The 17869-nt window shown below is 27.3% G+C and overlaps 1 protein-coding gene across 1 annotated transcript in view; it reads left to right on the top strand.

The window, feature by feature from the left end:
* Positions 1-17869, top strand: part of LOC101239070 (uncharacterized) — a 154593-nt gene that overhangs the window by 46087 nt on the left and 90637 nt on the right. Inside the window, exon 7 of the mRNA XM_065803678.1 lies at positions 2686-2852. Within this exon, the coding sequence (XP_065659750.1) occupies positions 2686-2852 (167 nt within the window). The remainder of the gene's footprint in view (positions 1-2685; positions 2853-17869) is intronic.

Here is a 17869-nt window from a genome sequence, read left to right as displayed (position 1 = left end):
CAATTTTTTAATGTATAAATGATAAAAGAAACTGCTTTAAAGAGTTTCATGAGTGAACAATTTTATCTTTACATTGTAAATAATGTACACTTTTTGTTGGTTTAGATAATGCCTGTTGGGACCTATTTGTCCCATAGTAATTTTTAAGACAACCAAAATAAAAAATAAAAATCCTTTTTATTTTTGTGTGTAGATTCATCACAAATTAAAGAAAAAATAAAACAATAAAAAAAAATCATTGTCACACTTTGGACCACAAAGGGTTAAAGAAAACTTGGCTCATTTATAGAAAGAGCATGGCATTCTAACAATAAGCTATACAGTTGCTTCAGTCCTTCTAATTAACTCAATTTTGTTACTTAGTGCTCCTTAAGTAGACCGGCAATGCACATCAAAAAAATTAACAGGGATACTATCCATGCGCAACATTAACATAACAGCACTGTTAATACTCTGATAATTTACATATGTTGATGGAATTAGTCTCTCTGAGAGCTACCTTAGAGTTCAGGAAACCTTACGTCCAGCCAGCCTCAAAACCATTAGACTGAGTTTTAAATCTGTATCATCAATATGAGATAACAAGAAGAGTTGCATAGCCACAGTTTTGTTTAGGAGGCCTTTTACGAGTAGGTACCTGGATGCAGTTAAAACCTCCCAAAAATCAGTATTTTTAATGAGACACTATCTCTAGTTCCAAGGCATGGAAGTTTTAGGTCAGATATTATTTCTCTAAGGTTTTGCCTAGAAAAAACAAGTTCTACAAAGCAGCAGGACATTGGATGGGTAGTACTGGGTTACCTATTACCAGCAGCAGGGTGATTGTGATGATCCTGAACCTGACCTGACATGAAGTTGTTTAAAAATGTTACTTCTGTAAGCAATACTTTAAAACATTGAACAGGAGAATTTGGGATTGCATTAGGAAAAACATTACATCTAAAGGAATAATAGAAATTAAGGTGATCATATGTTATATAGTTAAAGTCACTGTTGATTCAAACAGAACACAAACACATATAGTAACTTACTAGTGAGCAAACACCATGCTAAAGGTTCAGATAGAATACAAATATAATTATAGTATAATTATATGACAGATATTATGTAGTATTGATAACAGGAAATACATTTCTTCTAGTTATTACTAAAAAAATTATTCCTACGAGACAGCAGGGCATAAAACACCTTGCACTGGATTACATGTTACCAGTAGCCGAGTGATCGTGATGATCATATGACTTACATAAAAATACATTCCTTACTTAAAAGTTTCAGAAATTGTTGCTACCTTTTTTTTTTTTTAACAATAGGCACGTAGGTAATTCAATAGGAAGGTAAGTCAAGCTGTTTATTAACTCAAAACAAAACAAAAATAACACTACAAATACAACACACAAATATAAAACATACAGCATAAGATATTTTTTAAGTACATAATACTTAACGATAAATATTAACAGACATTATTATGTGTTTTCAAAAAAAAGCTACCCACCACAACCTAGCTCTAAATGATTGCTTGACACTAAACGCTGCCTTGTCACTCCTCTGCTATAAGTACATTGTTAAGCTGGCAAGGTTACTACTTTGAAAACATGAAAACACCATAATATAGACACATACAAACAGTACACATATAACCTTATATAACACATATAACCTTAGCCTACACATATAAACACATTATGTAGCATTATGAACACATTATCATATAACACAATATATAAGAGGCAAAAAACATAGTATGGCAGTACAATATAAACAATGCCATATCAGTAATTTCTTCAATATTTTTGTCAGTTAGATAAAGGGTTTTATTCATTAAAAGATACAATTTTACATAGTATAAACCTTTACCATATTAAACTTTATTTATGTTACAAGCGTTAATGTTAGTGTCAACATTAATACATTTATTTTTCATATTAGTTAAAAAATTTTTGTCCAGAAAGAAAACTATGTAATGCTCAATGACATAATGTCTACATGCAACTAGCAACAATAGGTTTTAAACTTTTTAAATTATTTTTTGTGCATGTTTTTTGTCATATTCCTGTTTTGCTGAAGTTGTATCAAAATCTGGCAGCCTAACTAAATTTACTTATCTAAAACCTTTTGCTATTTCAAGAATAGTGACCTTTTGATTAGGCTTTGGATTAGACTTATTGAAGGTTTGCCAAATAGTTTTTTTTTTTTTTAATTAATCCAAACCAAAACTGCAATTCAGTTTTTTATGCTTTTTTTAAATTAATTTATGAAGAATTTCCTCACCTAAATGTATATTCATAAGTTTAATAGTCTTACAGTGTCATTTATATATAAATTTTTTTTTTTTGCTTTGGCAAAATAAACTTTGTCAAATTCTTTGCCATGGAATCAGAACAGCAGAAATATATTTAAACAGAAGGAAATTTATAAAATGATGAACTAAATTTTATTTCAGAAACTGTTTCATTACTGTTTTTATCACTAAAAGTCTATATCTGTTTCATTACAGTTTATTTCCCAGTGTAAATAGAAAAGCTGAAATCACCAAATTTATACTGGTTTTACTATAAGTATAATACAAGTTTACTGGAAAGCATATACAAATGAAGTTTAAACAAAAGAAACAATTAAATAATAAACAGGAAAAATAAACATCATGCAAACAAATAGAAATATCTCAATACATTTTTTTAGATTAAAAGGAACCGCTGTATTTAATGATTGGAAAGATATGGCATTTGAAGGATTTGTAATAATGAAGCAAGTTCCTGGTTATAAACATAATTTATCAAAACGTTTTATACCAAGAAGCAGAAATCAGTACATTAATCAAAGCAGTTTAGTAATTGATTCCCATATATGTGAGTTTCATTATTTATTGATGTATCAATTGTATAAATTGTCTCTAGCCAAATTACTAAATGCAATATAAGATTCTATGAAAAATTTTGTTGCTTATATTAGACGCAATGTATATTTTTTTATTATCCATCTTAATACCTGTTTTTTAAAACAAATAGTAAATCATAGTTACTTTCAACTACTAAAAAAATTAGTAATAGATTTAAAAAAACACACTATTACCATAACTAACAACACCAAAACAATAACATCATAATCATCAAATAATCATAAAAACAAAATTAAAACAACACGATTATAACATAATAGTTTGAACAATTTTTAATAGAGTTTTACATCCATTTTATTATTACAAAAACAAAACTTAATCTTTTAATGTTCTCAAACATAATTTGGGTTTTCCCAATTATATAAAAAAGAACGTCTTTTGAACGTTCAAAATATGTCTTTTTTTCGACCAAATCTGTTTGCTTGCGGTTAGTAAAAACTAAATTTTAATGAGAATTCATGTTATTTTCTTATTAAAAGTATTTTCTTAATTTCGTTGATTCTTATTATATCATTAGTAAATTTTTCGGTTATCGGCGTCTTAAATTCAAAGTTGTAAATTAATCAGTATATTTAAAAAGTAGTATAAAAATATTAATTAAACAACTCAATTCAAATGTGAAAAAAAATCACCAGCTTGTTTTTCAAATCAAATGCAAAAGAAACAAAAAAAAAATCATCAGTACAATGCAAATTTACCTTATACAGACAATTACATCGGTTATGACTTACAAAGTCGATGTTTAAGGAAAAAAATATTTTTGTTTCAAAAAAAGAGAGACTCTGCTTTTGAAAAATTAAAAGAGTTCCAAGTGCAAAGGTTTAGAAATTATAGCCTTACAAACACTCTCAGGTAGCCCCCCTCGGTTCCTCGAATGGTAAAAATAGACAACTTTAAGGCCTTATAACTTTTTTCTAACTTTCAGCAAGTGGCTCATTTTTTCTAGAACTATTTTCTAGATATTTTTGTCTTAAAATTTGTGATTTTCATTAGCTTGTATCATGTTAGAAAAAAACTACAGCCTCCTAAACTTTGGAAAAATTCTGAAAAATGCTAAATTAAGGCAAAATGAAGTTAACTGTAGTATTTTTCTATTCATCAACAAGTCCTTACATGTTAGTTTTCTAATTAGCTACAATGGTCTACAACAAATTGGCAAAATATAAGCAGCTTGTTACATTTTAGAAATCAGTTTTATCTAAAAATATATAGTCCACTTTACTAAAAAGTCCCATTTTCAGCCATTTGGGGATGGCTCGTAAATTTTTCTAACACTTTGTATTGATCTGATATTAACAGCAAATAAGGCCATTAGATCTAACTATATAAAATGTAAACATCACAAACTTGTCATGTTCACAACAAAAATGGCAGCATTTTTTATTAACCCTATTTTTCAATTATCAGGGCTGAATAGTGTTATTGGAAACCAGTGCCCCTCCAACCTGCTTTCTGGCCCATGTGAGGGATGTAGCCTATCATAAGTCATTTCTTAAAAAAAAAGAGATATGGTTGGTTACTTTCTCCCTGATCTGGACTTTATACCAGATAGGAGCACAACTAAAGGGGTAATAACTATATAGAGCCTGCATTATTTTTAAAAGGTGACACTCAAAAAAAAATTTAGTTAATCATAAAATTGCGATTTAATCTTTATTAAGATGATTTTTTTATAGTTGATTGAATTGCTAATAATTCAAGGCAATAGTAGGACAGTGGGTTCATACATTACTGGCAATATGAAGTATAACAAGACTAATCAAGCCATTACAATATTGATTTAATGTTTTGTTTAAATAAGTTTTTTAACAAATTATGAGTTTCAATTTTATTAGTTAATTTTAACTATTTATCTAAAAATGCAATGATTCTATATTCTATATCCCTTTTGCAAATGTTAATATATAAGCATTTATAACTCAAAATAACTTACCTTGATATTTTTCTGTTCAACAAACTTTGCTATTGCAGTTTGTTTCCATTTTTTTCATTACATTATTTGTATGTGTTTTTAATTGTTGGATCTTATGTATGTATGTATGTATGTATGTATGTATGTATGTATGTATGTATGTATGTATGTATGTATGTATGTATGTATGTATGTATGTATGTATGTATGCATGTATGTATGTATGTATGTATGTATGTATGTATGTATGTATGTATGTATGTATGTATGTATGTATGTATGTATGTATGTATGTATGTATGTATGTATGTATGTATGCATGTATGTATGTATGTATGTATGTATGTATGTATGTATGTATGTATGTATGAATGTATGTATGTATGTATGTATGTATGTATGTATGTATGTATGTATGTATGTATGTATGTATGTATGTATGTATGTATGTATGTATGTATGTATACATATTTACATACATACATACATACATACATACATATATATATATATATATATATATATATATATGTATATATACATATATATATATATATATATATATATATATATATATATATATATATATATATATATATATATATATATATATATATATATATATATATATATATGTAAATTATGTTAGTGTATTTTACAAATAGAGTGCTCAATGTTCTTAAAGAACAGAGCAATAATTAATTAGTAAAAAAACACTTATCTAACTTTTATCTTCGACTTGAAGTTTCACCATTGCTGGATCATCAGGAAGAGTTCAGGAAGAATCAGGATCATCCGGAAGAACTCTTCCTGATGATCCAGCAATGGTGAAACTTCAAGTCGAAGATAAAAGTTAGATAAGTGTTTTTTACTAATTATATATATATATATATATATATATATATATATATATATATATATATATATATATATATATATATATATATGTATGTAATCAAATCATTATTGAGCTTACTTCTCCTATATAACTTCATAGAAAATTATACATAAGAAGGTTCAATAATATTTCATCTTAATCAAATTTATTAGATAAACATGAATACTTGTTCTATTGGTATTGAACTAAAGTTAGATTGTCATAAAAATACATACTGCAGTCAGTCTGAAATTTCAGAAATAGTAAATGAAGATAAATTCCTGCTGACCTTAAGAACTGGAATAAGAAATATTCATTTGCATACAATTTGCACTCACCATAGGTTACAATTTATTAATTACTATTCAACATACCATAAATCATGTTGTGACCCGTTCTCAATTCATTCAAAGGTTGTTAAAGGAAACCTGACAACTGTCACTCTGGAGCATAATCAACTTGACTCTAATTTAACTCCTGGGGAAAAAAATATGTTTTTGTTGTGTAAGAAAAATCAAGAATGTTGAAGAAGTTGACAAGAGACATGATCCAGATTACATATCACCTGATAACTCTGTCACACAAATTGATACTATAAATCCTTGTCTTGTTAAATTTGGTGTGTCTCCTATTAAAAGATCATCCAGCATGAGTATGCTACAAATAGACAATAAAATAAAAAAGAAAGTTAAGTTGCTAAATGAATCATTGAATGCATCTGAACGAGATGAGCTTCAAATTAGTATGCTCAAAAGTTCCTCTTTAGATTTTATTGTAGAACAGCTTAAACAAAAGTTTCGTAATGAGATCAATATTTCACAAAAAATAAAATTGCTCACTTTAGCTCCAGTCCATTGGACTATTCAGGAAACAATAAATGAATTTAAAACAACACAATATATGGTGAAGCAAGCTAGAGCTTTGCGGAATGTTAAAGGAATCCTTGGTGAGAGATCAACAGACATAAGAAATCCTAAAAAATTGACTACTGAAGTTGTAAATCAAATTGTCAACTTTTATGAGGATGGTAGTAACAGCAGGTTATTGCCAGGAGCAAAGGATTACATTAGCATAAAGACAGTTGATGGTAGACAGCACATTCAGAAACGACTCATACTATGCAATCTTTCAGAACTTCACCAGAAATGGTTAGAAGAATCAAAATCTAATGGTGTAGTAAAGGTGGGACTGACATCATTTGCTCTTTTAAGGCCACAACATTGTATTGTTGCAGGAAAATCTGGCACGCACACAGTCTGTGTTTGTATTGACCATCAAAATCCAAATCTTATGGTTAAATCATTAAAAAATGAAATAAAGTCAAAAGATCTGATGGCCTTAGCTGTATGTTCAATAGAAAATAAACCATGTATGTTTCATGAGTGTGAGAAGTGTCCTGGAAAAAAGAGAATTGAAAAAAAGTTAAATGAACTGTTAGGGGATTCAGCAAATGAAATAACTTATAAGCAATGGTTGAAGACTGATAGATGCTCCTTGGAAACTATAGTTAAAAGTCCTGATGAGTTTCTAGAAGAGTTAACAGACAAGTTATATAACCTCACAAAACATCATTATGTCAGCAAATCACAGACATTCTTTTTAAACCAGCTCAAAGAAAACATGAAGCCAAATGAATGTATTATGCAAATGGATTTTGCTGAAAATTTTTCATTTATTATACAAGATGAAGTTCAGTCATCCTATTTTTCCAAAAATCAAGCAACTCTCCATCCATTTGTCATATATGTGCAATCTTTAAATGGAAACCAATCACCAGAAAGCAAATGTTACTGTGTTATATCTGACAATCTAATTCACAATACTGAGGCAGTTTTCAGTTATGTTTCCAAAATCATACCAATTCTGAAAGAGGAATATCCACAAGTTCAGAAGATCAATTATTTCACTGATGGTGCAAGCAGCCAGTATAAAAATAGGTTAAATTTTCATATCACAATATTTTTAAAAAATTTTGATAACAATTACCTATTCTAGACAAACTATTTTCAGCCCTTGAAATGATGTTTTTGAAATTGGATACAAAATTGATAATCTTTAACTGAATAGGTTTTTTTCTTATTGTATTTTAGGTTTAATTAGAAAAACCTGTGTTTTCATGAAAAAGACTATGGACTAAAAGCTGACTGGCATTTTTTTGGGACTGCACATGGAGAAAGTGCATGTGATGGAATAGGTGGTACAGTGAAAAGAGTTATTCATAACCTATCCCTTCAAAGGCCAATTGGCAATCAAATTTTGACACCGAGGGACATGTTCTTAGTTGCTAAAGAAAAAATTAAAAACATCAGGTATATATCATGCTATTGTCAAAGTGTATGTACATTTAGGTTATGATATTTTTTCAAATAATTGATGTCTAGTATCCTATATCATAATAGGCATTTAAACAAAAATAATAAAAATAACGTATGAATGTTTAGTTATAAAAAATCAAATAGTATAGAAAAGGATTCCTTAAAACAAGACCTTACTAAATACATATTTGGAAATAGAATTATGATTTATGTTAACTCTTTTTCAGATTTATCTACATTTCTGAAACCGAAACAGCTGCTATTACACATGAAGTGCTTGCTAAACGATTTGAGAATGTTCCTGCCATCAAAGGTACTCGCTCATACCATTATTTCTCACCTCAATCATGCTGTTTAAAAGCTTATGTAACATCAATGAGCAGTACATTTGACTCTTTTCACATGCTGGAAGATACTTGCATTAATACACAAAAATCAATGAATACTGATATCAATATTAATGATTGGGTATTAGTGAATTATTTTGGTGAATTTTTTCCTGGAAAGATAACTGATCTTAAAGGTGACACAGTTTGTATTAGCTGTTTACAAAAAGCAGGTAATTATTTCAAGTATCCAACAACCACAGATATCCATTGGTATCCAGTTAGTGACATTATTGCCATGTTACATGACCCTGAGCTCAAAAACACTAGAGGATTTTACTCTTATCTTATTAAAAAAAGGATGAAATGAATTATCATATATAATTGTTTTCAACTACATTATTATGTAATGCCATTATTAAGGGAGAATACAAGAATTTTGTAAAAAAGATAGCTATGCTTTTCACATAAACAACAATGCTGGGCTAGAAATGGTTTTTATAGCAATTATATTAAATTTTGTAAAACAAATTACAGATAGTGGGTTACATCCCTCACATGGGCCAGAAAGCAGGTTGGAGGGGCACTGGTTTCCAATAACACTATTCAGCCCTGATAATTGAAAAATAGGGTTAATAAAAAATGCTGCCATTTTTGTTGTGAACATGACAAGTTTGTGATGTTTACATTTTATATAGTTAGATCTAATGGCCTTATTTGCTGTTAATATCAGATCAATACAAAGTGTTAGAAAAATTTACGAGCCATCCCCAAATGGCTGAAAATGGGACTTTTTAGTAAAGTGGACTATATATTTTTAGATAAAACTGATTTCTAAAATGTAACAAGCTGCTTATATTTTGCCAATTTGTTGTAGACCATTGTAGCTAATTAGAAAACTAACATGTAAGGACTTGTTGATGAATAGAAAAATACTACAGTTAACTTCATTTTGCCTTAATTTAGCATTTTTCAGAATTTTTCCAAAGTTTAGGAGGCTGTAGTTTTTTTCTAACATGGTACAAGCTAATGAAAATCACAAATTTTAAGACAGAAATATCTAGAAAATAGTTCTAGAAAAAATGAGCCACTTGCTGAAAGTTAGAAAAAAGTTATAAGGCCTTAAAGTTGTCTATTTTTACCATTCGAGGAACCGAGGGGGGCTACCTGAGAGTGTTTGTAAGGCTATAATTTCTAAACCGTTGCACTTGGAACTCTGAAATTGCACATTTAACCTATTTACATCGTTTAGATAATGATATGTAAAAATCAGGAAAATCAGAGATGGTACTCCACAAGCCATTGGTTGAAATATAATGATTTGACCCAAGAATGAAAATATCTAAAGAATTTCATTGTGTCCAATAATGAAGTTTCTTATGGCGAAGAGAGAAAGGAACAGCTTATTTTGCTTTGAAAGAAAATCTTTGATCACAATCTGCTAGACATCAAGCTACATTAAAGATGATAGAAGAAGCTAAAATAGGAAGAATAATATTTTCAAGTCTTTTAAGAGGGGTATTCCCTCTGGTTTCCACTACACTTCACAATTATACTGGAAATATATGCTAATATATAGTATTATTTTATAAAAAATTTAAATATATTAAAAAAATTTTAATTTTTAATTTTCATTAAAACAAAAAAAAAGAATTATTCAAAAGATACACTACATAGTTTTAACCTTTAATTATTGTAATTATTCAACAAAATAATTACTCAGACTCGGTAACCAAAATTAATTTACTTAATTTTAAAAGCATATGTTATTATTATTAGCTTCTTTTCTTGCTTCAAATCATAACATTTGATTAAAAAGACAACTATAACAATTTTAAAAAAATCAAAGAAACTGTTTTCTAAATAACTAAAGCTTCCATTCGTCTTGTAATACTCCATTTAATATGAAGTTTAAGAAAAAGTTGTTTACCATTTCTTTATCGCTATTTTTCAAAAATTAAAAATTTAATACTTCAAGATGAAATATATATTTTTAATCACATAAATTAATATTTTGCTCATTAAAGACCAAAAAAAGGTTAACTAAAATTTAAAACTTGCCAATTTAAATGCTAAATGCACAAATATGTTAACTCAAATGCACATATGGCAGTTTTGGGGGGTGGGACAACCCCTACACACACCCTCCCTTGGAATGGCTTTGTATATATATATACTATTATATACAAACATAGCAGTTACCTGTCTGTCTGTACAGACAGACAGATAACCGCTATGTTTTTATATAATAAAACATAGCGGTTAGTCCACAGTCAATGTTTTTATACAGTCTATGTTTTTATATAATAAAAACATAGCGGTTGAGTCCACAGTCAATGTCCAGAAATGAAATTTTGGTTTTCCAAGGTAAACTTGAAGACTGTTACATAAAAAATAGTAAAAAATAAACTTTGCTTAAAATCAATCTGAATGTGATTTTAGCAACAACAAAAAAAATTTAATAAAGATTTATGGTCGTTTTAGTGAAAAAAAACATTTGTAAATTCTAAAAAGAAAAACCCCATTGCACTTTATTTGGTATCTTTTGACGTCAAATTAGCATATACAACTTTTGAATGAATATTGCAAAAATCAGGTAATTTTTGCTTTTGCAACTTTTGCTTTTACATCACTAAAATTACCGTAAGATACTTTATTTAAATTTGTTTAACACATATCGTATTAGTAACACATATTTTATAAATAGGTATGTAAGCTACATGCTTAGGTGTTAGCTATGTAGTAGTTATATAACAGGTTATGATATAGGTATATAACATGTTATGTTGTAGCATTTGTCTACAAACTATGTAGGGGGTGGGTACCCAGCGGGTATAGTAACTATATATTAGGCTATTTAAAAGCTATATCATGGGTATGTAGTAGTTATATCTTTAAAAATCAATAAAAATTACAGCCATATTAAAACTTGGACTAATTTTTCATCAAGATTGCATGGGATATTCTGCAAATGAAATTAACGCAGATAACTTTTGACTAAATTTAGTTTCTGATTTTTGCTTCATTTTTGACATTAAAAAAAAAAGGTGAGTAACTGTTAAAAAAATAACCCCCTAAAAATTTGAGCTCAACAGGATCGCTTAAACCTTACTCCTGAGCATTTTTTAAAAAAATTATCGGAAATCCTTAAAACAACTGATTTCACTTGTTCAGGAGGGAAGTTAAATATAAAAATTTTTTGAACTTAGTGTAACCAACATTGTTATAACATAAGATTTAGTTGGTCAATGTCACTCAACATATATTGGATGTTGGATTTGTGGAGGAGCCTAGCCACAGCTATACCTATATATAAAACTTATTTACAAATTTAGTTTCTAATTTCTGTTTCATTTTTGACATATAAAGAAAAATAAAAGTGAGTTCTGGCACCTTTTTTTCTACAAAAAAAAAAATATATATACATATAAATTATTAATATATATATTATAATATATGTATATATATATATTATATATACATATATATATATATATATATATATATATATATATATATATATATATATATATATATATATATATATATATATAAATATAAATTACTGAATCATTGTGAATGATCATTAACTACAAATAATTTGTAGTTAATGATTTGGTATAATTCTGAAAGCTTTTAAAAACAGATTGAGTGTAGCCAAAAACTCAGGTAGAAGCGAAAGCCAATCTTTTATTCTTTGTTTCTTTAATCCAATTCTATCAAACATAAGTTTGAAAATTCATCAACCAACAGAGCAAGGGAAAAATAATGTTCAAATAAACCAAATAAGTTTGTTCTGTTTGATTGTAATTAAAACCAGGATTTTCAAAAGTTTTTGATTTTTTAAATACTTATTTAAAACTCAATAACAAAACGAAATATTCATAATTCACATACATGATGTCTGTTTGCAATAAGTAAAAGTAAAAGATTGATTAAAAGATATTTGCCCACACTATAAGATTGACTATTTGATTAAAGACCTTTTCTTTAATCCAGTGCTACTTCCAGTAGTATTAAAACATATTCCTCCTACTTTTGATTCTAGGTTGTACTCCTTAAGAAAGTCTGTTACACTATTGCACTGGTCTTTAATAGAGGATTTATTTCTCAAATGACAAATCAATATCTAACAGAGCAAGAGGAACCATTCTTAAATTTAAGTTCCAACCATGTTTGTATAGAGTTTTAAACTACATCAACAGCATATGGTTTAGCACAACATTTTTGATACTGTTACAATTGGTCTATTGCTTTTATATCAAGAAAAGGTGCTCCAATAGATTTATTAGACTGCAAATACCATTTGGTATAAAAGCAAACTGTACATTCACTTATTAGCCTAATTTTTGTCTTGAGTTAATTGTTTTGATTTATAAACTCAAGTTGGTACGAAAAAAACTGTAGCTTTGAATACAGTGCTTTGGATAAGAACCTAGCTTGATGAACTGCTCTGGGTTTTCCTAATTTTACTGAAGATGGAGAAAGGTAACTCATAACAAGTTCTGCAAGCTATTTAATATCTTCTCTGATAAAATCTTTATTTGCTTTTTGGATTCAAGGTTGTACTCCTAAAGAAGATCCATTATACCATTTTACTGGTCTTCACCAGAGTATGTTGGTAAAGGAGGTACTCCAAAAATCAAAATCAGAATTGAGGTCTTCATTAGCAACTTTAATAATCTCAAAATTAGATGCACCCTATAATATTTTATATGGTTGTTTCACTTGCAGCTTTCTCTTTTTGCTACTTTCTATCGTCTAATAAAATCAAAAAAAATCTTACCATATATTAATTTAACTGAGAGCAATAATGAGTAAACATTTTTTTTTTGAGTTTTTTTTAAATGTTTTAAAATGGCATGTAAATGATAAGTAAGTTGGTTAATTACAAAATAAAGAAATAAAGTTTAAATACATTTTTTTGCTAAAGGGATTAATTATAAAACTAAGAATTACCTTTTACGGCTAACTTAGCTTCTATGATTATGAACAGTTTTTGTTTAAATCTTAATGACCATTCATTGCCTGTATTCTTCTCGTTATATGTATTTAGAATAACCTGTATAATTTTTACTAATCTAAAAAATCCAGCAGAAGGTGAATGGAAGAAAAGATGGGCTAACCACAAACACTCGTTCACATATAAAAAGATGAAAAATTCAACCACTTTTTCAAAGTATATATGGCAGATTAAAAAAAAACTTCAAAATAACACCAAAATTAACTTGGTCAATAATTAAACAAGTCCCCGCCTTTCAGCAACATAACAAAAAAATGCTTGCTTTGCCTTCATGAAAAACTTAATATCATACAAAGGTACTCAAAAATTATTAAATAAAAAAACAGAAATTATTTCTAAGTGCCGTCACGAAAACTAGTTCTTGCTTGACAACCACGAGCCCAAAGATTAATAAACCAAACGCTCGCAAATAGTTATAGTTTTATAATTGTTTTTGAATGCCACGATGTTTATTGAGTATATTTTTTAATGAAAAAAACAATGTATTTTTTACCTGATGATTGCTAAACGCATAAAACTTTTAGTAGTAAAAATCATAAAGTTATTTTTATTTAATCTCGTCAAAAAATCAGTTATATATATATTTATATTTATATATGTATATATATATATATATATATATATATATATATATATATATATATATATATATATATATATATATACACATATATAAATGTACTTTAAGTTCCATTATAAAGTTACATTTTTTCATTTTAATTATATATATAGTTATATATATATATATATATATATATATATATATATATATATATATATATATATATATATATATACACATATATAAATGTACTTTAAGTTCCATTATAAAGTTATATTTTTTCATTTTAATTATATATATAGTTATATATATATATATATATATATATATATATATATATATATATATATATATATATATATATATATATATATATATATATATATATATATATATATATATATATATATATATATATATATATATATATATATATATATATAGTGACAACTTGATTGTGGCTATTTATTTATTTCAATAATACACACATTTCAGAAAGGCTATTTAGATTGTAGAGACTTATTTAAATGTTAATAATATACACATTTTATATAGCCTATGCATTGAAAATAACTGTTTTAATTAAGAATAACTGAATTGTTGATCCTTTCTAAAGGATTTATATTATGCGAAGGATTTTAAATAAAATAATTTATTTCTAATGATTATTTAAAATAAATACATTTTACTTAAATTATCAAAAGATATAAAATATAACTTTTTTTATTAATATAAGCATGTATTTTTTGTTACAGATGAAATGTTTAAAAGTATTTATCCTTGTTTTTGTTATTATTGAAATCAGGCTTGTGGAGCCGAGCCGGAGCTGGGGAGCTGCTGTTTTTTGGTAGAGCCCGAGCTGCAAAAATAAAATGGCTCTCTGCCCTTGTATTTTTTCAAAGGAATATAATTTGTTTTTTTTTACTGTTGACAAACTTTATTGAAATTCTATTTTTTTTTCATATATTTTTTCTAACAGTTACAGTCTTGCCAAAATGTAATAAAAATAAATATTTTAACAATTAAGTACTCAACAAAATACTATCCTTTAATAGACTTTTTTAATATGCTTTGTTAATAAAAAAAAATAAAAAAATTTATATATGGAAACATTCTTACAGCATTAAATATATTGTTTTATATTATATTTTTATATTGATATTATGCTGTTAAATATTTGATGCGCGATTTAATGATCAAAGGTTATTCATATCTTAAAAATTATACTACCCAGTTGGCACAGGATGTACGAAATATGTCTTTTAAATGTCTTTAAAGCGTTTTGAACATCTTTCAAAAAAGACGTCTTTTGAATGTTTTAAATGTTCAAAAGACTTTTTTTAGGTCCCGTTCATAAGACCTTTTTTAGGTCCGGTGCCCACTGGGTACTCAGCGGGCACAGGACATTAAAATATTGTAAACATTTTTTGAACGTCTTTTGAGCGCTTTGAACGTCTTTCGAATGTTTTGGAAGTCTTTCGAATATTTTGGACGTCTTTAGAATGTTTTGGACGTCTTTTGAATGTTTAAAAGACGTCTTTTTTAGGTTGCTTGGTTAATTAGTTGTTTTTTTTTTCATCAAAAATATATCATTAAAATGACAAATGTATTTCAAACTATTGTTTTCAGCAAATACAATACTGATTGTTTATTACAAAATAAAGAGTTTATATAGAAATAAATATATATTTTTTAAAAATTCACAAAAATTTCCAATATTTTTTACTATATCGCATAAATAGATATGATAAACCTGAAATAAAAAATGTAACGAATAAGTAAATACAAAAATAAACAACATCACGTATAAAAATTGGAAATCAATGTACCTGATAGAGATAAGCTGCTGTGATATCGTAGTATTATTTGTTAAATATCGTTATTTCATGTTAGCTTTATAAAATAATTCATATTGCGCTAAAGATAAAAAATCAAATTGAGATATAAACTAATGGTATATATGGAAAAAAGAGTTGTCTTGTCTTTCAGTGAATGATTAAAAGCAATGAGTTACAGTAATGAAACTATCTACTAATCATTTTTAACAATAGACACCAACATGAAGGTAAGGTAAATGTCTATCAATACAAATATTACAAAGAAATAACAACATCACAGCAACAATCATAATGAAATAACTTTAATTAATAAATAAAGCAATTATCTTTGAGTTTAAATAAAATTCTTAAAAAGCGATTGCTTGCTTTTAAATACAATTTTATTACCAAATAATATGAAAGTCATTGTGTTGTTAAACTTTTTCAATGTTAACTTCTACGTGTACAAAACAAGCCTGAAATAATTTTATTTTTACACTTGTTGCGCTTTTTAAACATTGCTAATACTTTTTGGAATAATAAAAGAAAAAAGATTGCTGCCCCATGCTGAACCCTTAGTCGATGCAGCAGTATAATCCCTTGTAGCAGCAGGCTATAAGATAGTCAGTGTAAGTACTCAAGCCAATAAATATTCTTTATGTTTATAAAGTTTCTACTGGCGAGAGCGCAGCAAGCAAAAAAAATTCTTTTAGACCACTTAACTGTAGCTTTACCCCAACTAATATCTCATATCAGCCAAAGCTCAACTTAACAGGAATTTGCTTTAGTCAAATACTCAATAAGTTAAACCATTTCTTTGGTCCCTTAGAGGTTTGAGTTATCGGGAGTTTTCTTTTTTTTGCTTTTTAATTCACCTCGCCAAGGCCGAGAAGCCCACTACAGATAAGGAGGTTGTGGTTATAATTTTTGGTTATAACCCTCTTTCAACTCTATAACTCCGAAATACAAACCTTGACGAACAAGGCCGCTGCGCAGAGAAACAAGTTGAGCACGGTACTACCAGGGGCGTGGTGGGAATCAAACTCTGAACCTCTCACTTATGAAGCAAGCGCTTTACCACTACACCACTACCGCAGTTGACTGTAGTTGAGAAAAAGTTTATTTTTCCTCATACATGATCCTAAACTTCATTGCTCTCCTGAACTTGCTCTCCTGTGCTAAGATTTTTATTCAACATAAAGCGCTTTTGAATTTAAATTACTTGAAATCTTTAAATATTTTGAAGTTTTTTTAGTTTAATTTACTTAATGGATAAAAGTACATCACAGTAAGTTTACCTATTAACTAAATCAAAACAACCAGTTAAATTACTACAGTTAAGTTACTCAACTAATTAATTTACTTAATATACTCAAAAACTCACAAAAGTTAGCCATACAAATGTATTTATTTATATCTTAGATGTTGTTGTTGCATAATAAGCTTTTACCTAAAAATTATTTTAACTAGTAATTTTGAATAAAAAATGAAAAACGCAATACTATTTTCTTATGTTTTCATTTTATTTAAAGCGATATCTAGATTAAATATTTCTATAAATATGAAAGTTGTTTTTAGGTTTTGTTTTAAAAAAAAAAAAAATCTAAAAACAGTAAGAGTTAAACAATAGAATTTTAGTCTACTAAAATTCTCTTATTTTTTATTAATGATTTTGTGATTTAAATTTGAAATTAAAAAAAAAAATCATAAAATTTAAACAAATTGAAACTCCAATAATTATAAATTTAATTGCAGCGTAATACTGCTGTCTGTAATACCAAGTGGCATAATGAGGAGCATTCAAGTTAAGAGTAGATCTAGCTTGAGTAACAATATCAGATTTAGAACATAGTGCAAGGGAGGAAAGAAGTTTTAATTAAATTGTAAACATTTTGAATAGAGTTTTTAGTTAATTATTATATAATTATTATAATGAATAATTATTTTAGGTTTTCTAGTTAATTATTTTCTGTTTTTTGAAAATAGTTTCAAAAGTAGAAACTTTATTGCAAACATTAAACCAGTGATTATTGCAAACATGAACCCCAAATTAAATTCTTTTGAAAAATTAACTAATAAATTATTTTACTTTCGTTCAAAGAAATTTTTTTCCAAAAAAAATAACATAACCACAT

The sequence above is a fragment of the Hydra vulgaris genome, chromosome 08, assembly GCF_038396675.1.
Source record: "Hydra vulgaris chromosome 08, alternate assembly HydraT2T_AEP".
NCBI lineage: Eukaryota > Metazoa > Cnidaria > Hydrozoa > Anthoathecata > Hydridae > Hydra > Hydra vulgaris.
Note: the sequence above shows the minus strand (reverse complement) of the source record. Positions and strands in the feature narration are given on the sequence as shown.